The following is a 26,216-nucleotide window of genomic DNA, read 5'->3' on the forward strand; positions in this document are numbered from 1 at the left end:
TAACCGTTATTTATTTTTAATAAACCAATAATACAGAAAAAGCCTCTGGGTCCAATACTGATTCCAGGTTACAAACCACTGAAACAAAACAAATAAAACCCCTGTGATAGTTGAAACATAACCAAAGGTTGGCTTGAAACAGTTTATTACTACCAAGGTTTTAATAAATATTTCTTCTTAAGCAAGTTCACATATATGAGAGTTTAAGTATAATAATGTTTAAATTTTCTCTAAGAAATAAAACCACATATGAAACATTCAGTTTAATGCCTTATGTATATTTCTGGTATAATTAAAAGACAATAGCTCTGGGTAAATAATTATATTACATATTTATAACTATTGCAAGAATAGACATGTTTATATAATCTTCAAATTTTAAAAAAAAGCAAGATATACATTTGAGAGTATTAGAAGAGGACATTCAAATCTTGCAAATAAGATTATCCAATCTTATTTCCCCAAAAAATAAAAATCAAAATAATGCAAATAGTTTTCTGGCCCCTTCTCACCTCCCCTACTCCTTTCCCCCTTTCACACATGCAAACCAGAATTTCAACCAATTTACGTGTTCCCACCCAACTAGAAATGTGTCACGGTAAACAAACGTGGTTACAAAACTGTATCCCCTCTAAATTAAGAGCTCACTGGGGCCCAAACACATCGTAGTGTTTCACTTCTTAATTCTGTCTCCAAGGTTAGATATTATACTAACTTAGATTGGGTCATTAACTGCATTTATGTTCTATTAACAAAAAAAAAAAAAAAAAAAAAAGTGAATCAACCACTTTTTAAAACTGTCTTTTTCTAGTTAATAAATTACTGAAACTGACTCCCCTCGCACATGCCTTAACCTTACTATTCCACCACACTGTTTCTCCAAGGATATAGTGGGCACTAAATTAACACTTGCTGTAGTTAAACAGACTTTTCTTTTCTTACAAGTAATGTACCTGTAGGTACAGTAACATTCGTAAGGACTTAACGCGTAAATACAAAAGTAATTTTTGTAAACAGTTCTTATGTCAAACCCAATACAGAATGTTCAACGAAGCCTTCAAGTCACAGGTCTTTATGAGAGAAACAGCCTTATAACTCAAATATATACTCGTTAGCCAAACATATTCTTCGAAATATAAGAGCTGCCAGCGCAAAAGTCAGCAGGACGATCAGAACAGTTGACCCGGTGTGGTTGGCGTTGACTCTTGGCTGCTGCACCCGATTGAAGTCGGTCGAAGACGGAGCCCGTCTCTGACTCTGCTGCTGGGCACGGCGCTGCCGAGGGCTCAGAGACGTATTAGTGGACACTGATGGAGCACGCTCCTGGCTGGACGCTGCGCTGCTGTTCTGAGTTTCGGACTGAAAAAGAAACAGAAAGAGTTGAGGCAAAACAGTACATAAGAACTTTAGGAACTTCTTTACCGAAAGCATTGTTAGGCATTGGAACGGGCTGCCCAGGGAAGTGGTGGAGTCACCATCCCTGGAGGTCTTCAAAAGACGTTTAGATGTAGAGCTTAGGGATATGGTTTAGTGGGGACTGTTAGCGTTAGGTCAGAGGTTGGACTCGACGATCTTGAGGTCTCTTCCAACCTAGAAATTCTGTGATTCTGTGTGATAAAACTAGTGATGAATAAAATCATCAGAACTAAAATGTACTCTCCAGATAATTCTTAATACTTGAAAGTCTGATAAAAACATCACTAGTAGTTATAAGATAACTACTATTACTGTTAGCGTAAGGACAAAATTGATGTATGTAACAACCTTGAGAAGTCTATTTCAAGCTCCTAATTAGCAGTTCTACAGACACGAGAAGTCTGAAGAAAGCCTGTCAAACAATATTTGAATTCTAGATTAGTTTCAGATCAAGATATGTCAAATGTCTTTGTCTAGAACCTGCTTAACTCCTTGCCATTCAACAAATCTGTAGTAATCCTCCAGACCGTAGAGTCTCTGAAGATTCGTAACGTCACCTACACTGAAGAGGAAGCAAGTTGGGGAGGACAATATAAGAAGGAGAGAAGTCCAGAGGCCTGTAATTAAGCACTGCTTCCTGTGGACAGCTGGGTTCTGCTCTCATCACCACCACTGGGGAAGCAAAACACAAATCAAAATCCCTGGACACAGATTCCTGCACAAGTCACTGAGCTCTGTACCTATGTACCAATGGGTGTGTGCACGCACACACCCATTGCCCTCTGCTGGTCACAGGTTGGGCTGCGACACCACAGGCAGCGACAAAATAAGCGACAGCAGCTGTTACGCAGCTCAGGAGAGTGTCATCCTAAAGCAGAATCATCCTTCAGTTTGTAAGGTCGAAGCCACGGATTTTGGTATTCCACGGGCCTGATCCTGCTCCTGATGCTGAAAGGCTCAAATTTGCAACATTATAGTATTAAAACAGTGACATGGCACTGCTGTTGGAAATTAAAATTGAACTCTGTCAAGATGTTTAATTCTTGAATCAGGCAGCTGACATGACTTATATATATATATAAAGTCTTCTTTTCACTTCTCAGAGCAGATTGCGGGTACTTCCTTGTAATACAACCTGCAACTACTTGCAAAGCTAGCTTGCCCCCCTAATAAAAGAGGTTATCATTACAGCAGGCAAAAAGGGAATTCAGGAGGGTTTGTTTGCTTCCAAACAGAAGCTTTTTAATGACACAGTATCCATAACCCTAAGCACTGTTTTGGCAAGTGAGCTGCTATAACCACAAAAGATATCCTTCCCACACCTGCCAGAGAGGGAACGTCCTCTGCTGAGTATCAAGTTTGGTGATGCACAAGACAGTAAGCCACACAAAGTCCCGTGACTCTGGCCACATATTCTGTATTTGGGGGGAAAAAAAATCTTCAAACTGTCACCTGGTGAGTGATTTAACAAGTCCAGGGAAGAGACCTTCCTTTCCTCCCTACCCATCACTAGTATTTCCCCCTGTGTCTTATCAGCAATACAGCACCGATGTAATTCCTTGCCACATTTGACAGCCTGCCTGTTTACATAGGTTTCTCAAGCAAGCAAGCAGCCTGTGTTGCTTCAAAGAAAAATATTTTTAAATGGATTCATTTCCACCTGGGGTTTTATCAGCAGAGACAGCCAAGAACTTCACAAGCAGCTGTGGTGGTTTAATAACCGATGGGCTCCACCACACCGCTCTCCCCCTCTCATTCCTCAGAGGGAGAGGGGACAAAACACAACCAAAAAAAAAAAAAAAAAAAGAGAGAAAAGCTTGTGGGTTGAGATAAGGAGCAGTTTAATTAAAGGAAAAGAGAAAAAGCAAAGGCCACACAGAAGCAAAAGGAGAAGACAGTTATTCTCTGCTTCCTATCAGCAAGCAATGTTCAACTGCGTCTTGGGAAGCAGGACCTCAACCCTCTCATAACGACATAACTTTTTCATCCGTCCACTTCCCCGGGTTTTATTTCTTAGCATGACCTCACAGGGACTGGGATATCCCTCTCTCAGGCTAGGTCTCAGCCTCTGCTGCTCAGAGAGCTGCACCACTCTCCAGCCTCCACCGAGCAGTCCCACAGACCGCAATGAGAGCATGGACACTGACGTTGGTCTGTGACACTGAGGTGGTCACTGGGATGGCAGGTGGCCATCTGTAGCTGAGTCCGAGCTGACTATCTACTATACCTTAACTCAGAATCATTCTTCTGTCAGATGTGGTAGAATCCCATTTTCTTAATGAAAAGGGCAAGTACTTTCAACACATCAACTTCCAGCAGGACCTTGCTTGCAGTCTGAAAACTCAAATGGGAGTAATCTGGGAGTAATCTACCATTACTTTGCCCTGAGGAGATATCAATAACTACTGAAAATTAAAAATAAAATTAAAAAAATGCACTTTTTCTGGAGTAGCCTAGTCAGAGGCACTTTATCAGACCATTCTGCATTGGCTTCACACTCCTCACAAGTACACAGTACTAAGTGAAAAGCCATCTTCATCACCACGTGTTGCGCTGGAGAGACCATCTCTATCCCTCCATCTGCTTTTTAAATGACAGGAACTCAGGAAACATACACTCAATATTGCACTGGGGATGTACTTCATTTACAGCTTGAGAACAGGACAAAGAGGACAGGGTAGTAATTTTAAGTGTGGCATCAAAACACTGGCTATTGGTATGGCAAAATAACACACACACACAGGAGAGATGTACTAGTGTTGCCATTAATATAAATAATTGCCATTGCTAAAACAAAAGTACTAGGTTTTAAAACTTAATTTGACGTAAAAACCGTGGTTAACTGTGAAATATTTCAAGTCTTGGTGGCTCATTAGTAAGCTGTATTCCTGACAGTGATAGCTGACAGAAGGGAAAGTAAGTTCAAAGTATCTTTTCTTCTAATGGGATGAGAAATTCTTCAGCAATAAGAGCCCCACACAGAAGAGATGGAGCAGACTCAAAGCAGTGCCCATGCCAGTGACTTGCACCACTTCAGAGTGCTCTTTCATGCAAGAATTCAGCTAAACCTACCCCAGAAGAAGCATCACCGTGCTCGCAAATGCCTTGCTATTAATTCATTGCAAACCCCCCCCATCTATTCAAGTAGCTTAAAGGTACAAATCACAGGACAACTGCTGCAGAGAAGAACAAACTCACCCATGAAGCAGTCTGTAGGCGATTGCTTTCCTAGTGTAAAACCTAGCCTGCTGATTTTCACCTCTTCACCTACAGTTAGACCCTTTCCTTAGCATCTATTTGTTTTAAGTGTCCCAAGACCAGAAGAAAGATAACACAACACAGGCAATATACTCCATTCTTCCTGCTTGATTACTGCTACTTTTTCCCTTCCGTAGTGTGTAACAGGACATAAGGTCCCATGACTTCAGAGTCACACATATTACATCTACTATTTTACAAAAAATTACCCAAGCTAATTCAAGGATTTAGCACTGGGTCTGCCTCCACTCTTTTTATTATCTAAGTGCATAAATTTCAAGTTCACAACAGCAACTTTTCTCCAATAGCTTTTAATTAAACATGCACTTGTGAAATAAGGGGTAAACATTTTATCCAAAAAGAGAAAAAAATAGTTTTGATGTTGTCCCATCTGTGACTTTCAACTTAACAAGGCATAATTAGGCCTTTCCAAAAGAACCACCAACTTAAAAGAAATTTATATGTTCAAGAAGCCCATCTGAGCAGAAAGAACCTGAGATTTGCACGGACACTTTCATGCCTATTAGCACACCTAGGCCTCCGGCCTGTGCGTACTGTGTGAAGATTTCTGTATGTTTTAGCATGAATAATGGCTCCAGAAAATTCCTAGCATCCAAAAGGTGGCAACTCAGAGAAACAGGTATTTCTTTAAGCTCAAGGAATGCTTATGAAACAGCTCCCTTAAAACATTAATCCACTTCCTCATCGTTTACATGTTTATATGTATGACATATAAACATTTAATATACATTTCTACAACGTTTAAAGCTTTCATTTCACATAGGACTGCTCTGCTGTAAGTTAAGTTCATCATCACTCATTAGACTGGCATAATTGAATGAAACTGTTCTCAGAAATGGGAGTAATCAAAATCAGCCTTTTCTGAAGTCTCTTTTTTTCCCCCTCCCTCAAGAAAATGCTACTGATGCTCCGGTATTTTGGCCAGTTCTACTGTATTAGCCAGGATTTGTATTGAGAAGAATAAAACAAAATGGTTTATTAAATCCTGAACAATCTGGAAAAATCCTTCTCATGGAAAAAAAAACGTATGCTATTAGCATGTTTATATTTCTACATAGCTTGAAAATATGTTGCAAACATGCAACAGATGGTCTGACGTTATTTGACGTGTTTTATTTTTTTTTAACCAATCTGCAGCCCCATCCTCTCTAAAAAACACAGCTTAGCTGGGATTTGTCTGCAATTTATCAGTGAATTTAGATTGCATTTGCCACAGTCGGAACAGCAGCTGCCTTGGCCCACTACCAGGCCTCGGTCACTTCCGAATCTATTATGTAAACCCTACACCTACCGGCATTAAGACTTGAATCTCGTATCATTTACTTCAAACAGTAAGAATATTTTAGTCAAATTTACTTAGACCATAAAAGCAGGAAGATATTCTTAGTATTTAAAGGCTACAAATTATCACTGCAGCAGCTTTTGCCTCTAGCTAAGAATTCTATTGAAAAACATCTGTGATCTATTATGCGAAGGGTAAGTAGTACCTAAGACACCGTGATACTTTAATGAAGTGTTACCCCATACATTAAAGGATCTACTGGGAATATGAATGGATAAAAGAAAGCTATTTGAAGTTTGTTTTTTAAAAGAAGGAAGTGAAAACAAAAGATCTCTATTTCCAAAAGCAGCATCCTATTTGCTGAAGATTTTATAGGGATGCAGAAATTTTACAAGAAACATATGGACTCTATGCTCGGGATGAAGCCTCCTATCAGCTAATAGCACAGATTTCGTGTTCAGACTATGCACATAGATAAAGCTCAAACACGGGCCGTACCATCGCACTGGCTGGATCCTGGAATGCTCGAGCTGCACCATCCTGCTGGGGCTCAGGCGAAGTGGCAGAGCGGTTCGATCCTGATGAGTTTGAAGGCTCAGCATCTGACTTCCTCGATGAATTGACTTCTGCCTACAAGGAATAGTACATAAATACGCTTCAGAGGTGAGATCAAAATTACTCCAAACAGACTTGGCTCTTCTTGGAATGCCCATTCTAGGGCATGCAGAATGTAAGATTTACTGAAGTGATCAAGTACGTCAACTGCATTTCAACTCATCATCAAGTTTAAGAAAAACTAACTCTTAAGAAAAAAGACTATAGATGAACAAACATCAGTTCAGACAATATCCCAGTTCTATTTTGCATTTGTTGTTCTATTTGTTTGTACATAATAATGGGTGTAACATTAAAAAAACACAAATGAATGGAGCTACAAAAAATATTCAGAAGATCCAGGCCAAAATTATGCCAGAAATAACAACTTTATTAAAACTTCTGTTTCTCATGATCCTTAAGTAAGGGCTGACTAATGCTGTCACATGTGGACAAATATAGCCTGTTTCTCAGCAGGGATAATTAGCCTCAGGTGCGTGCTATGTTAATGTTAATCTATAGTGGTTCTAATCCCAAAATTGCCTCAGAGTCAAAATGGGTGCACGTGCATGGCATGATTCTGTGTCAGGCAGCCATAACTCAGCTTTCAGTATTTAAATTTCAGCACAAGAGCAAAAGTAAAAATACCAGTCTTAATAATACTGTATTATATGATTTAGAAAATGTCTAATAAGCACCAATTCCCAGAGGTTAGGCCTCATGCTTTTGGAAATTTGAGACGTTGGTAGATCTATAGTGACACATCGAGGATCATTAACAAGACTCTTGCTAAAACAATACACGTGCTTGCAATAATCCCTTTGGAATGGAGGACATCACATCATAGTCCTGAACCAAAACACTTTACAACATATACATATCCAAATTTAATTAAAAAAAGAGGAGGAGGGGCACAGGACCAGGTCAGTTTTTAACCAGCAAGCTAGTCTTTCTCCCTCAGGAGTAGTGTTACACCTCTCTGATCACGTTATCTGGATTTTTTTTTTTTTTTCTGCAAAAATTACAATTCCAAATCTAAGAACTAGTACCTGTCTTCAAATACAGATGTAAGTAATGCTACTAAGAAATACAAACAGTATATTAGAAACAAACCAATTATGTAGATAAGCTAATAAGATCACAGGATAATATTCTTCCGCTTTACTATCTGGGGGGAGGAGAGAGTGGATTAAATTCCCCATTTCTTGATATATAATTTCTCATTTTCCTGAAATACTATGTCACTGAAATGATCTGAAGATGGTTTAAAGATTTAAAAATACTTCCTTTTGCACTGATCTACTCTAAACTCTAGTATTAGGATAGTGCAAATTATGACTCAAATGTGGGCCAAACCAAATCAACACAGAATCATGGAATAATTTAGGCTGGAAGGGATCTCTGGACATCACCTGGTCCAATTCCCTCCTCAACGTAGGGTCACGTCCACTTGAGTTTGGAGCATCTCCAAAGCTGGAGACATCACAGCAACTCCAGGCCACGTGCTCCGGCATTTGACAACCCACATGGTGAATATTCTTTTCCTATGTCCAGCTGGTACTTCCCTTCCTCAAACTTGTGACTGCTCTTTTTAATACTTCTGCTTTTTCCAAGAAGAGTTCCTTTAATCTTTTCTGTTAATCTCTATGAAGCATGTACACTGCAGTGTGCATTTGATTTACTAATTTATGAAAGGATTTCTAGTATGCTAAATATAGTAATACTAAAATTAAAAACATATATATATATATATATATATAAAAAAAAAATACATTTTAAAAATGTACTTCAAAGTTTCCCAAATTGAGGTGTTTTTTTTTTTTCCAAACTAGTCTCTTTTCTCCATCCTTTGCTGGATCCTCTTACCTCTGCTTCTGGAAAAGCTAGAGAGAATACAGACCTCAAGGAAAGATCAACATATTTAAACATAATAATTAGGGTGGGTGGAGAACAAATTGTACTAGAGTATGCCTTGTGATGGCACCGTATGCCTTGTGATGGCACCATGTAGATATACCATTTTTTCTGTTTTACAGAAATACAAATGCTATTAGTCATATATTTTTTTTCTCTTTCAGCTGACTGGAGTTTATGGTATATAGCATCTAAAATGCACAAAAAAATGCAGAAAACATTTTGCAAATCAATGTAATTCTGATTAAAAAAATGTAATTCTCTATTAAAATGGAGAAACAAACACGGGAGCTCAAAGAAGCAGAAAAACTATTTAGGAAATGCCTTTTCCCCCCGCCCCCTGAATTTCACATTCCTTTCCCAATATGAATCACAAGCACTTAAAAAAAAGTTGTAATTTTGCTTAAGGCTGGTATGAAAGGATTTCTTATAATCCCAGGATCATCTAGAAAAGTTAGGGAACCTCTTCTGTAAAGGTGAAGATAATGCAGACATTGCCAATACGTTGCTAGTAGGGAAGCTCACCTAATTATACATCCAACCTGCAATTTGATGTGAAAAACTTACCCCATAAATTGATAAGGAATATGTCCAAATTACTGAAAATGTTTGTATTCCTTGGTACTTACTCATACTATTATTTTGCTACAAATTCATAAGTTGTATATCTCGGTCTAACATCACATAAATGTTAAACATCACAAAATATCACAAAGCCAAGCAAAGCAGAGAATGTAGGAAGTTTAAAAAAATTGACTTGAGAAAAGGAGGGAAAGAGCACCCAGCGACGAGGACTAATTTGCCTTGTATTAAAGCAAAACAGAATGAAATATTGCAAAAAGATTGTTGAAACCTGAATTTTTGTCCGTTTTTTTCCTCATCGAATGCTTTCTCTTAGGAGATGGAGTTAAACATGTGGATACATGGAATGCATCGATATTCTTTAGAGACTGATGCCCTTAAGTTTTTAAGGTTAAAAATGAAAAAGGTATGAAGCATAAGAAAAGTTTTCTTAAAAAGAAATTATGCTTAGATATTTCTAATATTTCTGTGATGAAGATTAGCAGTGCTTATTCAAAAACTAATCCTATACTTTTTAGCCCTTATATATTGTAAAGGAGTCAAGAGCAGCTAAGTCCCAACTGTTTCTCTGGGTAGCTCAGCTTGAAAACTCTGTGTCTGTAGTTCCTCATCCTTGTAAAAATATTTAGAAGTGTTTTTACCATAAGCAGTAGTACACACAGACTCAACCACATCAACATGTGTAGATGTGAGATCAAAAAGGAACACGCAGATCCTGCAAAATTGGCAGTGATGCTCACTAGCGGGCAATCTTCATTCTCAGGGAACACAAAAAACACAGTTTTTGGAACAGTGTTAGAAAAACATTGGCAATGAAAGGGACATACTAGCACTCCCATCCTGAGCAAGGATGCATTCTGCACCAATGCCACACTGCCATACTGTATTTCACTGTAGATACCTCCCTTCATGCACAGCACTCTTCCTTAGTGGAAGAATGATGAGTTTAGTGGAAACCCCCCCAAAAAAACCCGTACATGCAAGACATGCAATTTTCTACGGCACATATTTGGCTAAACAAACCTTACTTTTACTGAAACACAAGCTAGAGAACACATTTTTGGGTAAGAGTCACTTTCATACTAGAGTTCAACTTTCAGTATCTTCATCTGCAGAGTAGCTCAAAAGAATTTGCAACCATTTTTCAGTAGGAATATGTTTTATTCCTTTCATAAGCCAAAAGAAAAAAAAGTCACATAGGAAAAAAAAATTTAGGTTAGCTTTGCCCAAACTTTCCTAACATATTTATGATAAAACTAAGTCTGAAGAATTTAATCATCTTACTAGTGATTAAAAACATGGAACTAAAACTAACATCCACTGTTTTTACTGTAGTGTTCACCTCTGAAATTATAACTAGTCAATCACTGCTTGAGATGCAGAGTTTATTTATTGTCACATTCACAGAGATCTACTCTCATTTTTCTCTTTCAGTCTCTCCTAAAAAAACAGGTTTCCACATAGTGATTTGTGAAGGTTTATAAAATAACGTATTTCCCTCAATTTACAAATTTTTCATCCACTTTTTTTTTTTTTCATATTCTGTACAGCAAAGAAAAAAGTTTAAACAGTTACTACACCTTGAAGCTAATTTGTCTGGCAAGTTCTTTAGCCTCCTTGTCCGCCTGGCTTGACCCACTTCCTGATGTTAGTGGTAAGAGGGCTGTCTTCATCGATGTGCCACACATTTCACAACAGAAGTCTTGTGACCTGGCCACAGAATGACATAGCTCAGAATGAGATGTTCTCAATGTTCTCGTGTGCTTGCTTAAGCAAACTATTTGCAAAACAATCCACAGAAAGATAAGTAGTTTCAAGACCAGTAGCTTAAAAGTACCTTTCTTCCCAAAAAAATGCATTACCCTGAAAAAGGTAATGAAATGTATTAAGAATAGTCTATATCATAAATACATATTCCCTCCAACATTTAGGAAAATATTAGCTTACCTACATACTACGACTACCTAGTACTATATTAATAAATTTTAACTATGTTAAAACTTATTTTAGATATAAAGCAAATTAAAAGTGTACATTATAAAAAGTTAACTATTATTACAAACACTAAATGATACTCAGGAGTCTGCACCTCAAGTCCAGGAGTTTCAGCTTCTGCTAGAGCATCACCTTTATTCTTGCACGCATATTTGTCTACAGGACATACTGAAGGCAGCTCTTCATGCTGACCAGAAATACACTTATTATACTACCTGGACTGACCCAATAAACCCAACAAGTTTATAAACCCTACACAGGATTTATAAGCTTTGATACAGTGCTATGCTGCAGCTTCTGATTAGCTCAAAGCATAGTAGAATAAGCTTGCATCTGACTGCAAAATAAGGCATTAGAGCCCTGGCGATCATTTAGTTCAGCTTCCTTGCTAGAAACAAGGTCAAGTAAAACTATTTGCCCAAGTCCATTTCCAGTCAGGTTTTGAATACTTTTAAGTTTGAAAAGGATTCCACAACCTCTCTGGACAACCTGCGCCAGTGTCTGATCACCCCTACAACAGAAGAGTGTTTTCTTGCATTCAAACTGAATATTGTGGTTTTCTGCTTCAGCCCACTGCTTCTTCTGGGCACCACTGAATAGAACCTGGCTATGCCTTCTTTACACTCTTCAGGTATTAGTGCACATTGCTAACAGCCCACTGAGCCTTTTCTTCTCCAGACTGAACAGTTTCAGCTCTCTCAGTTTCTCTTCATATGAAACATATTCCGGCCCCTCAGTCATCTTCACAGCCTGCCACTGAACCCAATCCAGTAATTCCGTACCTATCTTGGATCCTGAACTGGACACAGCCCCAACCTGGACCCTGTGCTCCAAGTTAGTCTCACCAGCACTGAGTAGAGAGAAAGGATCACCTCCCTCACCCTGCTGGCAATGATCATCCTAATCCAACCCAGAAGGCTGCCAGCCTTCTTTGCTGCAAGGGCACTTGGCTATCTCGTGGTCAACTTGATGTCCACCCTGACCTGCAATTCTTTTCCTGCCAAGCTGCTTTCCCATCAGTTGGCCCACAGCACGTACTAGAACACGGGGTTATTCCTCCCCAGGAGCAGGACTTCATGTTTCTGTATGTCGAACTTCATGAGATTCCCCTCAGCTCACTCCTCCAGCCTGCCCAGGTCCCTCTGGACGGCAGCACAACCCCCTGCAGTATCAGACACTCCTCCCAGTTTCGTACTGTCTGCAGACTTGCCAAGAGTGTACTCTGACCCATCACACAGGTCATTAACGATGCTGAATAGCACAGGGCCCAGTATCAACCCCTGGGTACACCAGCAGCCACTGGCCTCCAGCTGGACTTTACACACCTGATCACAGTCCGCTGAGCCACGCGGATCAGTCAGTTCTCAACCCACCTCACTGTGCACTGACCCAGGCTGTGCTTCGTGATATTCCTCTATGAGGATATTAAGGAAGATAGCACCAAAAGCCTTGCTGTAGTCAAGACAGACAACATCTGCTGCTCTTCCTTTGTCCACCAAGCTAATCGCTCCATTGTAACTTAGAATTAGATTTGTGATTAATTTCCTAAAATTATTCAGAAGCTGTTACTTCAGATTTTTTGTTGTTGCTGTTTCATTATGTACTTGAGGGAAACAAGGCCTCATTATTATGTTTGTTTTCTCCATCACTCACACTAACTATCACCTCCATCACATTTATTTTCCTTCCGCAGCACAATTACCACCATATCATAATATTAATTATATCTCTAAAGAATGAATTAGAGATGAACCTCTAATTTGACCACACAATGTTGGCAGGAACACAGCCCTCTCAAAGTATTTCATTTGACTGTAAGTTCTGAGCTTGCACAATATTCAGGAAAGAATACAGATACAAGGCATAAAGCTTTTGTTTTGTCTTTTAATTTAAAATGAAAGTGAGAGAACAGTCTTGAAGTGACTTTTCCTATTTACTCAATGCCTTACTGTAAAAGATACATATGTATGTACCCACAGTAACAAAATTAGTGCTTACTTCTTTGCAAGAGCTCTTCTTTCTTCTGGTGTATAATCTAGAGATCCTATTGCACCTTCACCTTTGGTTGGCATAAATCCAATAATGGCTAGTAAAGCTGTTCTTACTAAAATTGGGAAACAGAGATATAAATAAGGTTGCAGTAACAATGGTTACTTCATCTTACTCTTCACTCACTAATAAAAAGTTGCAGTTCTGCCCATAAAACTTCACTTTGTCCAAAAAAGCAGTCTGAATTTCGTACAAGTAGCACTGTTGGCTTTTTTGTTTGTTTTATTTTATACGGAACAAGAACTCTTTTTTTGAGCTTCAAATTATAAATGAAAGTTAAGGTCTTATACTCCCATCAGCCAACACAGAGAAGGAAAGCTAAGTTGTTACAACAATGCTGCATAAAGGTTAGAGACCAAAACTTCAAAAATGGGCTCCAAATAAAAATGGGTAGACAGATATTAATATAAGTGTGCATGTGGTGGAGCACCAGCAATAGAAATTGCACCCTATATTCTTATCCTATATTCTTACTCAACGTGAGGGTGATAGTCTTTCAGTTCTCCTTAAGATTTGCAGTGTCGATGTCACTTCCATTTATTCTTCCAATACCGTAATAATAAAAAAATCCTGACAATAGAATCAGTAGCTTGTAATTCAGTTGGGCTTTGTCAAATAAATCTATGCAAATAAATCAATTAACGCATGCAAAAGCACAAAGTGTTATTTCTGCTCACTCCTCGGTGAAGACCAGAAGTACAGTAATTCCAGGGTTTCTTAGAATTCAGGTAGGCACACAAGAGTTCTGCTTTACATCACTAAGAATTAGTTTTCTTGATGAACTGTTGGTGAAGTACTACTGCAGTATAATTTTTCAGTTTAAAAATCTAGTTGCTCAGTGCAGGTAACATTTTCCAAATAATTTATTACTTACTACTCCATGAAGGCTGCCATGTTTCAGGATGATGCCCTGAGATGCTTAAACAAATTTTCTTCCCCACTTCAAACCTGCCATTGGCCTTTAAAAGAAGAATAAGGATATCATAAAATGTGCTTGATTTTTTTTTGTACAAGTTATAACAATGATCATCAAATAAGTCTATATACAAACAATACTTGACAATTGTATCACTGCCAATCTCACAAAAATGGCATTTGGCTTTTTGAACACAGAAGTTTGCCATTTGCCTCTATTCATGCATGAAGAGACCCTGAACTGATACCTCATATGTCCCAATTCAACACAATGGCTTTCCTGTTACTCCTTTAATCCGTACAAATCTGGAGAGCCTGCAAAGCCATAGGTCTGTGAAACTAGACAGAAATATGGGCCTTCACTGATACCATAGGTCTTCTTTACACATGCCAAGAGACACCAAGAGGGCCCATGCAGGCAACAGAAAGTTTCGACAACCACATCAGCAATTGGGATTACAACTGGGGAAGACTAGGTGCCAACTTTCATATAATGACAGAACACCAAAGTCTTGGAAGACTTCTGGTATTAAATTCTTGAACACCTTGAAAGACTTCTGATATTAAATTGGCAGCATTAACTGTACTATGTCACCTTTCTTACAAGAATAAGTTCTTTCTTACAAAAATAAGTAAATTCCTTAAGTACAGGAACCTCTCTCTGATACCCAAGGTAAAACCAATGAATAACATAAAAAAGAAAAACTAGTAAACATTCTTACCGTCAGCAAAATAATGCTTGGTGGTTTCATGGGATACTCAGGTGGTAATACTATTCGCCCGTGATAAATTCCTCCGTCAAAATCTGAATCTGGAGGGCCTCTAACAGTAAAGTGCCATTCAAAAAGATTATCCTAAAATGCCCACAAAAAGAAACATGTCAAAGAAGTAGACATCTAATCACCATTTTCTTGCAACAAGGACAGGCTAAAGAAGAAGCAAAGAGGGAGTTTTAGGAAAATAGAATCAAATGGAGAGTAAGACAACCAAGAGTATACAAAGATTTTGCCTAAAAGGATAAATGGTGTAGCTTCCTGGTAGTTTTCTTACAAAAGAGCTTTGTTGGTAAATTCAAATTCATTATTCAAGGTTTTCATACTACTTCCACCAGTTATGACAAGAGTTTTTCCCTGACAGATGGAATATTCCAAGACAAATAAAGGAAAACTTGGTCTTTGCCCCATTGAATAGTAGTTTCTACAGAACTGAGAAGAGGCCCACTCCAAGTAAGAACGTTAACAGCCTCCCCTGTCAAGGTCCCTTCTGTGCCCAAGGCAACTCAGGTCCCAGAGAACTTCCATCCTCGTTTGTTTCTCCACAAAGACTTTTGTAACATCTACCTTGCCTTACTGCAACAGGCAGAGTTTGGAACACTTTTGCTGGACACGTAAATAACTTCTCCTCAAGTATTATTTCTTGGGGGTTCTGTGTTTGGTTTTGTGCATCAGACCTTGGGATGCTCACAACTCCCTGAATATTTACGAACAGAACAACTCCTACTGTTACCACATGAGTCCAATGAAGCTTGCTGCTGGTGAATGAGATCTCATAACTAATGTTGAACATTGGTATCACATGGCTGTGACTGCCCATCTAGCTGTAACTTTTTCAAGGATGGAAGGGAAATGTCAACATTTCCAGCATTTCCCATCATCTGTCACTGTTCTCTTCCCAGTAAGTCACTGTTCTAACCCCCAAAAATAAGACTTTCATTTAAATTACAATAGCATGAACTAGACCTTAAGTTTCACCTCAGAAAGTAGAAAACAAGTTACAGACCAAAACTAGTCAATAATAACAAAAGCTAGTCAATAACAACATATATTTTATAGCACCTAGAAACATGCTACCAGCTTCAAGCATGTATCCAAATGTCAGATTTTAAATACATTTGCATATGGAGAACATATAGTATACACCACACTGCCTCATTACAAGCGCCTGTAAACACATGGAGAGACAAACCTCCAAGGGCTGTGCATGATAATGATCTGTAGGATCCTTCAGTTCTGCAGCCTCCTTCATCAAACGTTTGACGGCTGAAAAAGAGAAAGCACAGAACATGAAAAGACAGAAGAAAATTAATGCATACTGCACACAAAAATGCGTAAACATTTCCTGAAGAGCTCCCTTCAGCTAATTTTTTTCAACTCACCGCAGCTTCTTCACTGGAGTTAATAATCCGAGACACAATATCGATTACTCACACTGAATAAATCTTTTAAATGAGTCATGTAGCACAGAGTTATGAAAAATATGCTGTGTGGTCTCCAAGTTTCTCAAAAGAAACCCTTAACACTGTGGCTAAAGCAGCATTGTGTTATTAATTGCACCAAAGACTGAAGGAAAACCAAATGTCATTGACAGAGCTTCAGTGTTTAAATAGAAGATGTACACGACCACCAAACCTAATATTTTATCATAACAAGCTTTTTCCTGACACCTCTCATGACTGTTAGATGGCTCGTCCCTTAATTAATCCAAAAAAGGTGACAGTAAGACTTGAGAAAAACCATCACATCAGTAGCAGAAGGAGATGTGGTTTTATACCACATTTGATAACGCACATGCCCAGCTAGAAAAAACTGACCCAGGTCTTTGTAATTTGAACCTGCTACTGAGGTAGGACACAAAGGTATTTTTCTGTCCTAAATTTAGGCTAGTCTTCAGCTACCCTTTCCAACCGTCCATTTCAGAACCAGCATCATGATCTGTATTTTCTGCATCACCTTTTTCCTTTACCTTCAGTAAGTTTTGTCCCATCACTTGTCCAGCCAGGCGCTCTCATGAGCATCGTGCATTAACTCCTAATAAACTCAGCCAAATCAGAAAGCAAATTAAACACAGCAATCACAGACAAGAAAATGCAGGATGTCACCCCATGAATGAGGTTAGGTAGAATGTCCTTACTATCCCCAAATTACTGAAAAAAGAAATGAAAATAGCTCTGTCACCTCTTTAAGAAGCTATAATGGGAGCAGGAACCCTTACTCCATCACCCATGTTCAATTCAAACCATGGATGTCCCTCTCACTTGTGTAATTACCTATATACAAAGAGGGAGAAAGACTGCCCAAAGTCCCTTTTAACAACAGTGTTTGGTAACACTGCGAATGAACCATAACTCTGATTTACAAAGCCAACTCCATGGATTTACTCACCTTCCTGGTGCTATGCGTGAAGCTACTCTAACCTTCCCACAGAGTAATCTGAATTTCAATTTACTGTGAAGACTCCTTTTATTTATTTGCACTACCTGACAGCTATAAACGACAGCATAAAGTTTGAAAACTGCACTTCTTACAGCCCAAAAAGCAAACAGACTGCATGGGAACTGGCTGCTGCCAGCCATCCTCCTCCTGCCACGGCCTCCAGGAGGTGTTGATAAAGCCCTGCAGAACCCACCAGGTCCCGCCGCAGGCAGCAGTGGCTGGGATCCACCAAGAACAACTTGGCTCCTTCATCTGCAATGAGGTTTACCAGTTCATTAGTGAGGAATAAGGAAAAAAGTCAGCCTAGACCAGAAAAGGTCTGTCTGGATACTTCCCTTCACAAGCCGAAGAAAGAAAAGCGGGAGACGGAGCAAATCCCATCAAGAAAAAACATCAGAAGACCAAGACGGCTGCCAGGTGTGGACTGCAAGCAGCTGGGCTGCTGGTAGGCAGGATTCAAAACCATAAGCAGTTTAAAGCATGGTTTGGTTTGTTTGTTTTGAAAACAGAAGCCGGGCTACAGCTATTCTATTTTAATGAGCCTGTGTAGAATATATAGGAAAGAACCTGAAACACTGCTCTACCCTGTGAACATGAAATACTCCAAAATACATCATTTAGCTTTTGTACACCATAGAGATAATTTGCTCATATGAAGTTTTCAGTATTAAACAACCGAACACGTCTTCCGAAAAAGCAGCACGTGGATTTCCACATGGTTGAGAAATGTCAACGCAAGTTGCCCAGATCTGGCTTGATCACCAAGGATTCACCCTGAAAACATGGAACATAATGCTTTTCAAACCCACTAAATTTGTTAAATACAAGTTGCAGTATTCACGAACACTGCCCCTCCTTTGGCTAATGGAAACCGCAGTGGAAAAAATGAAAATCATTTCCAAAAGTCTGCCTGCAACAAGTACCCGACACTCATCCAGGCTTCATTAAAAAGAATTGTGATGCAAAGCGCGGCATTTCAGCCCACTTGAAATCACACTGAGTCATCCAAGGAAAAGTTTGGCAGTGGCAATTCTGAAAAATGAGAACATTTTGGCCCCATTCAAAATAAAAATTGCAAACTGTCATCAAGTCAAAAAGCATCCATTGTTTTTGTTTTTTTTGGGGGGATAACACAGTTAACAAGCAGAATTTGTGTGATGTACACATATACAACTTGATGACTTGCAGCTTTATTTCTGTCAAAAAGATGTGTCCTGGTCAAATCCTGCTTCATGGGATGTTTAAGCCATCCCACAACTTCGCTTTGCCACACACAATGGCTTCTCTTGAACCTGCCCTGAAGTCACATTCACGTGCTATTTTGCCCATTCAGAATAGTCTGCACCCGGTAGTCCAAAAAAATACTCTGTACAAAAAAAAAAATATAAAAAAAAAAAAAATCAAATGATCAGCCTTCCTAAATGTAAATATTACTGCTTAAAGAAAGGATGGGATTTGAACATCTGTGGTGTTCATCTTAGATTTGTAAAAATAAGGTGTAATATTCTACTGCTATTATGAAAACACAGATAGCCATAAAATAAAGCAATTCCATCTAGCCTTACAGCAGCCTACTAACAAAGCAAAGCTCTGTATCTAACGAGGTGGAATTTTAGCTCATTTTTACATTATCAATGAAGGCTACGTAGGGCAATGAAATTGAGTTGATCAAGATCACCATGTGGTATTAATGGCAATAATACATAACAATGCAAAAAGTTGTATTTTCACATAACAAAGTCGGCACACTTTTCCTCACTGAAAGTCCAGAAAATGTGATCCAAGCAATTCAGTTCCAACTGCCTCTAACACTTGGATTGTCAGTGAAACAAGTCTGTGTTTGTGATCAGGCTCACATGTGGCAATATCTTCCTCCAATGGATAGCAACCAGTTAATTCTACCCATTTTCAGTTCTTCTGTTTGGGGAAGAAAAAAAATGTACAGAGACAAATAAAGCGAGGACCCAAAAATAGCTGGCATAAAGCTAGGGATCTCAGTCTTTCAAGTTGACTTACCTGATCTGGAAAAGGAGAAATAAAACAATCTAATAGCTTTTACTGCTTCAGGAAATGCTGCCTGCTTTTTCTGTTTCGTTTTTGTCTGATGGCAGCTATAAATATTTTTTCCATTTTTAATGAGATTTAGAGGTCTACACAGGAGAAATACAGGAAAAGCAATCCTTGGTTTTCAACGGCTCTGCTGACCAAGATAGGCAAGGTGTAATTTACTTATCAAATCCAAGTTTTCCCATTAATTTTATTAATAAAAGTCCCATAAAATATCTCTGGGATGAAGGGTTTTAGAACTACTACCTAGAGCCCACTTAACCTGTTAGCAAAACGCAGGCCATTTTCATTCCTGTGTGTCTATTAACACCACCACTACCTACAATGAGAAAAATACCATTAGAAAATAATAAAAGAAAATAGCATTAGCAGAACGAAAGAGCGTATCGTATTTCAACAAAATTGCTCGATGAACTTTAGATGGATGACATCTTGGGAAAGTCCTTTGAAAACCAGCTGCTTTTCCCCCCTGTCCCATGGCCAGGGACCATTCTGTATTTGTAGGGAAAAGAGAAGCCAAGTTGCTAAAGGCAAGCTGAATTTCAGCTAAATGGAAAAATATCAGTGAGGTCAGCTGGCGGTTCCACCGCACAGACACTAATCCTGGCTCATTTTTTACTGCACGATCCAAATTTGTGTGTGTTTGTTAAGTACACAGGATTTCTTGTAAGACAACAACACTCAATGAGCTTTCACATTTTAAGCTACAAAAATAAAAGATCACTGAGTGGTGTGGTCACTAAACAAGCACCAAGAAAGCATTTAAAGCAAAGAGTCATATTTGACTCTTATATCCGGCTTTCCAGGCTGGATAGCTATGAAATACTTCTATGACAGCTGCTTAATATGGACAATCACACTTTTAATCATAGTTTTTAGTGTTTGTACTCTCTAGAAGCTGGTTTATTACAACTATACATAAGGAGACAGCAACAGGTTCCCACCAGCTACCTGCACAGTGCCAGCGGATAACTGCATGCTACTTGCTCCCTTACAGACATCATTTTCCTCTACAGCTTAAAATATGCGAATGATCATAGTGAATTAAAATACAATAAAAGGGGAAAAAGGCACAGGAGACAGAGTACCCTGAAATAAAAATTATTCTCCTTTTGCAGAATAGTGCCAAACAGCATCTACTCTAGAAATAAAACTGCACATTACTTACACTTTTGTCCTCCACCTCTACATTCTTTGTCCCTATTCATCTCCCTCCCGTTTTTCTTATCCCTTCTGAGTTCACATCTGTCTTCAACTAGGTTTTTGAGCTCCTGTAAATATTTATAAATATATATTTATGTTTTTGTATATCATTTCATAAAAACGCCACTTAACACGTAAAATTTGCATAGCAGTTTGTATAGTCATTTAGCCTTGAATCAAGACCACATTTAAAGTTTCCTAAACAGTAAACTATGTGGAACTTCTTTGTGACAGGGACACGTGAGCTTTTCTTACATCATCCAAAAATCAAATTCCTGGAAAACAGGTGGCCAAGTCCTTAAACCATGGACGAGGAGAATATACTACGTATTCTGTTTCTTTAATACTCTTCTCCAACGATTCTCCAAAATTTCCTGCTGCCTCAGTCTATGATGGGACAGCGGACTCTGAAAACTCAACAACAGGAGGCCCTTGCATCAGCCCAAAGCTCATTTACATACAAGGATTTCCAGATTTTGAGTCTTCTAAAATCAGAAAGCCAACAACAGAAGCAACCCATAAAGCTAACAACTCATCCCATAGCACCAGTGACCACCTTATCAAACCTTCATCCTCCAGCGATGAAGGAATTGGCAAAATGAAGAAGAAATTAAAAAGCTGGTCTCAAGCAAACTGCATCACCGTTTCACAGTCATCTCTAACTGAAGCCTACTACAGTTTCAACATTACTCTAAACATATGAATCTATGGAAAACAATTTCTCTAATTCTGTATTACAGAAGTCACACTCCTCTGTCTAAATAAAAGCAAACGGAGACAATCAGGTCTGCTTGCATCACGTGCTGCTTCTGCTACGTTCTCTGTTAGAGAAGTTCCCATTTCATGCTGATCTTTTGAGATAATACAAAAAAGTATCAGAAAACTGAAACGTGCAATTGCAGAACTATAACAATTGTCTGGAGGAGACACAGGTTCCCAAACTGCTTTTATTTTAAAACCCAGTTTGACAGCTGCTTTAACTTTTGCTACAATAACAAACGGAAGCACCACTTGCCAAGAAACACCATTTGCCAAGAAGCCAGCCAGCTGCTGTACATCTTCAGGCCCTCGGATACATCCTTCCCAAGGCCCACAAGGTTCCTGCACTCATACAAAGTAAAAGGAAAGAAAGAAAAAAAAAAAAAAAGTACTTTTAACTAAACTATTCTCTCCTTGCTCTCATCCTCAGGAAGGACGGGCCTTTTTTCTTTGTCTCCCTCGTACAGCACTTTTTCTGCAGCTACATTTCAAAACTGCTCAGTCAACTTAACAGAGAACAGGATAAAGTCTATCAAATTTAAAGTGCTGGTTGAAAACACTAAGATCAAACAACATCTTCAAGTTTAATCAAATTTTAATGTCCATTAAACCTTCTATTTTTCTAAAAATCAATCTTTATTTCATTCACAGAAGACACTTAGCAGCACAGCACCCACCGGCTATTTCCTATTGACTGGTTGTTATGCACAAAGAACTGATGCACACTTGGCGGCGGGGAATACTCCTTACTTGTCAAAAATATAGACTAGAGAGAAAAGTACAGTTCATCGGAAAAGCATTTATTTACCCTGCAGCAAGCACAATACACATGATGGCTAAGAGGATCACAATCTAGGCACGCTGTGTTCCCTGCATGCCTGGGATGCACAGGCACTGTCCCTGGGCAAATGCAGGACGTACGTATGCCCCATTTGCTCTCCGCAGCCCCACCAGGCAGCCTTGAGATAAAGAAGTCTGCTAAAAACAAATAAAAACACACTGAAAACAAAATATCTCTGTTCTTTGTAGGCTCTGTGTGAGTAGCTATTCATAATTCCTCACACATCTCAGTGCTAATACCTGCTAAGACGCCTGGTAACATCCCACGTGAAAGAGGAGGCCGAGGAATCCTGTCGCTACGAAAGCACGACTACAAGATTTGGGGTCTGCCCCGCAGCAGCCTGAGGGTCACAGCGTTTGAAAAAGCCAAGCGCTTATTCCAAATAGGTGTCTTACAAATTTCAGCAACAGGGCTGTTCCTGAAGCATGGCGAGGATGAAGTCTGTGCTGTAGTCAGCCGAGCTTTAATACTGCTAGGAGAGGTTTATTGGCCATATGGTAGCAGGCCGTATACATTGACTAATCCATTGCGGAATCCTAAAGACAGAAAACAGCTTGCCCTTTTAGAAGTGCCAAGAATAGATATAAAAATATGAAGCAAAACCTTACAAAGCTTTGCCTTGCTGAAGCAATACAAAGACCCCTGAAGTACAGCGTGTGTGATTCTTCCTCTTCCAAAAATTAATGGTGGGAGTAGAAAGTTTCAGGTGAATGTCTCTGTACCCCTTTGCCCTAAAAGGGTGACCGAGAGAAGTCAGCATCCCAAACCCAGACCCTCAGCGGTCACACCACACAACCCTGGATAAGGCAGAAGTGCCAGAGCACCCACAGCGCTCGGCAGAGAGGCAGCAGGTAGGGAACAACTTGATTTGCCTCGTGGAGAGACACCATCTTGTAGATGCACTGGGATGAGCTAACATCTACTGGAGAAACCCTGATGAGGAAGGAGATGAATATGTAGCCTAGCAGCAGCCAGACAGCAGGACAAAGCTGTGTAGCAATGGTGTTCTTTACATAGTCTATCTGGAAGCATATTTGTTCACAAACCCAGTCTAGCACACCTACTCGCAGAAGAGGTGCCCACGCTGCCACGTATCATCACTGACGAACTTCAGCTCATGTCACAGCTTTACAGCAGAATCTGGCTTCAGAAGATCAACAAAAGCACAGGTTTCTGCTAACAAAGTTTTCCTATTTAAAATGTTTTTCTCTAATTGTACTCAAATTTTTTTTAAAACTACCATAATTGTTAAAGTACCATACTAAATGCTGAACGCTGTAGGTGGTATTTGCTCTCTTTAAAACTACTTAGCAGGCAGAAGTCACCATCTGGAATCAGAGTTTGCTCAAGTCCAGAAGATTTCAACAGGCAAAGCCCCTCCTGCAGGTACAGAGCAGTTAGGTTCTGTCACTGTTTGAAATGGTAGACAGGGTGGATTTGCTATTAAGTATTTCAGTATGTTTACATTAATTAAAGCCACTGTAAGATTACGGCATTCTACATTTCTATCTTCAGCCTTCGGTTGAACGGGCAAGTGTAAAAATGGATATTAAAATGCACATTTAACAATAACAGATCTGTAAAACAGATAGAAGCATTAAATAACCGCATACGCGTATCCACCTGGTTAGCAAAAAGAAGTGGTAGGCTAAGGGCAACGGCTGTATACAAACCAGTCAACTCATTTTAAAGGTCAATAACAGTTGAAGAAACAAGATTTATTCTGAATCTTTTGGGTATTGAATACCTTTTTCCTGTATTTTTAATGAAAGACTCCAACATGTTAAGTGAATATTGAAGTGTTTTACAAAACAAACTTTGTATAGACCTTCACCGTCCATATGCCACAGAGCACATCTGACTCGGGGAAGTGGTATTGACCCACCGTATGAATCATTTGCCTGTCCCAGGCGAGGATTGTTTGCCGTGGAGCTGCACAGGTGGCGAAAATCGATTTCAGCAAAGGGATTTCTGCCTTGAAAACCAGAGGAGCTGGTACCAGCGGAGGGGAAAAACTCTCCCCAGTGAACCCACGCGTCTGTGCCCGCTGTGCCCAGCTGCCACGGGCACACCACGCAGGTCACCGCCACCGTCCCCAGTGACGTGGCACACCAGGGGTGGTGAGGGTGTTTGGGTGGCCTTGGCAGCCCCCACAGCCACCATGCCCAGCATGGGGGAGGCAGGGAAGGGGGCACCGAGCCTTCCCCTGGGAACAGTGCGGTGCTGGATAAACGCGAGGAGAGCACCGCTTGCTCCGCGCTCCCCATCGCCCGGTTATGCAACCTGGGCGTGAGGAAGAGGAGGAGGAGGAAGAGGAGGAGGAGGAGGGAGGGGGCAGAAGACACACTTTAGCAACAGGTCGGCCACCCGGGAGGGGAGCTTGCTGTGGCAGCAAGCCTGCTACTGACACCGGCCGAGCCCCTCCCCGCCTCGCAGCGCGGCGGCAGGGCTGCGGGACGGAGCCGCCAGCACCTGCAGCGGGCAGGGGGAGCACGGGCAGAGCCTGGCCCCAAAGCACTGAGCTGCTGGGCTGGGCCGGGCCGGGCCGGGCCGAGCCGAGCCGAGCCGAGCCGGGAGAGGAGATAAAGGAGAGGAGATAAAGGCGAGGAGGCGGCTGCGGCACGGCCCCGGCTCCCCCCCAAGCCCTTCGGGCGGTCCCCGCTGCGCCGCCCCGGCGCTGCCCGCGGCCTTACCGGGGTTCTTGAGGTTGTAGCGGCCCTCCATGGCGGCGGGCAGCGCCGAGGCAGCGGGGGACGAGCGACGAGGAGGAGGAGGAGGAGGAGGAGGGAGGAGGAGGAGGAGAAGAAGGGACGGGAGGAGGAGGAGGAAGGCAGAGCCCGGCCCCGGGAAACTCCCCTGACGTGGCAGCGGCCCCGCCGTGGCCGCGGAGGGAGGCACCTGCCTCGGCAGCACCGCCCCCGGGCTGCGGCCATAGCGCCTGGTGTTTGTTTTTTTTTTGTTGTTTTGTTTTTGTTTTTATTCCTCTGGAAGGAAGGGAGAGGGAGGTGGCATCCCTGAGGTGGCACAGGGGTGTTCAAGGAGAGGCTGGAAGTGGTGCTTGGGGACACGGTCAGTGGGTGACAGTGGTGGTGGAGCAGGGGATCTCGGAGGTCTCCTCCGACCCTAATGGCTGTAAGGAGCCCAAGGACCTCATAACAAGAGCAGAGTGGTTTAAAAAACACTTCCAGCCCTCACAGGCCCCACCAACGCCTCATCCAGAAAGATTTAGCTGTAAGATTTACTAGCACCACGTTTGCTTGCTTATCATGCAAGTCTAAAACAGTGCCACGCACCAATTAGTTTAGGCAAGAATTACCAGCAAAAGCAAAGCTCAGCCTGATGGGCAGATCCCCCTTCCTGTGTCACAGGGCCAGAGGAATTGTTGTTTGCATCTACAATTTTGGTCTCTCAGCTGCCTGGTAACAGCCACAATCCACTTGGGATAGCACTTGTAACAACTTACAGCTAAGGAAATGCATACCAAATTAAAGAGTTCATGTTCTCAGCAGTCTCAGTTTCACTTTAATTCCCTGCGAATGAAGAAACATGTCTGAGCTTTTACGTGCTTGTCTTCAACAACATGAGCTTGACACCCTTGTTTCTAGTTCAGAAATTCTCCTTAATTTTGTCTAGGCTACTTTTATATCCCTTTCTTCCACATGAAACTAATTTTTGGTGCGTTTTGATGTCGTAGTTCTCTTTTCCCATTTCCTTCTTTGCTTGAACAGCAACAAAAAACAGTTGTAAACCAAAAAAAAGTTGCATACAGATAATGCGGAGAATAATACACAGTTGCATACCTCCTCGCGTTCTCAGCATTGCAAAATAAGGTGTTACACCTCCCTTTCCTGTTCTGTTGTGCAGTGACATTGTGGTAAGAGCAAAAAATAAAAAAAAAGTAACCTGACTCCATCTTACTGAGTAAGTGCATTTTCAAAAGGGAAATGTGAACTTCCTTTTTACAGGGGGAAACTCTACGAATAACGAGTAAATGACGTGTAGCAGAAGGGAAGGAATGGCTTTGGGATTCCCTTGTACTCCAAAAGCACCCCATGGGATATTTAACGGCCAACAAGTCTCGGTGACATCTCAGCTTTTCTCATTAACA

At 40.6% G+C, this 26,216-nt stretch overlaps 1 protein-coding gene across 1 annotated transcript; it reads right to left on the reverse strand.

Annotated features, from left to right (window-relative positions):
• Window positions 1-790: 790 nt before the first annotated feature.
• UBE2J1 (ubiquitin conjugating enzyme E2 J1) lies at window positions 791-24,870 on the reverse strand. Its single transcript, XM_032185653.1, has 8 exons — window positions 24,802-24,870; window positions 15,992-16,065; window positions 14,749-14,880; window positions 13,986-14,070; window positions 13,061-13,166; window positions 10,648-10,777; window positions 6,476-6,607; window positions 791-1,359 (listed from the first exon to the last, which is right to left on the reverse strand). The coding sequence occupies exons 1-8, from the start codon at window positions 24,830-24,832 to the stop codon at window positions 1,090-1,092; spliced, it is 960 nt and encodes a 319-aa protein (XP_032041544.1). The 5' UTR covers window positions 24,833-24,870; the 3' UTR covers window positions 791-1,089.
• Between the last annotated feature and the right edge of the window lie 1,346 nt (window positions 24,871-26,216).

The sequence above is a fragment of the Aythya fuligula genome, chromosome 3 (genome assembly GCF_009819795.1).
Source record: "Aythya fuligula isolate bAytFul2 chromosome 3, bAytFul2.pri, whole genome shotgun sequence".
NCBI lineage: Eukaryota > Metazoa > Chordata > Aves > Anseriformes > Anatidae > Aythya > Aythya fuligula.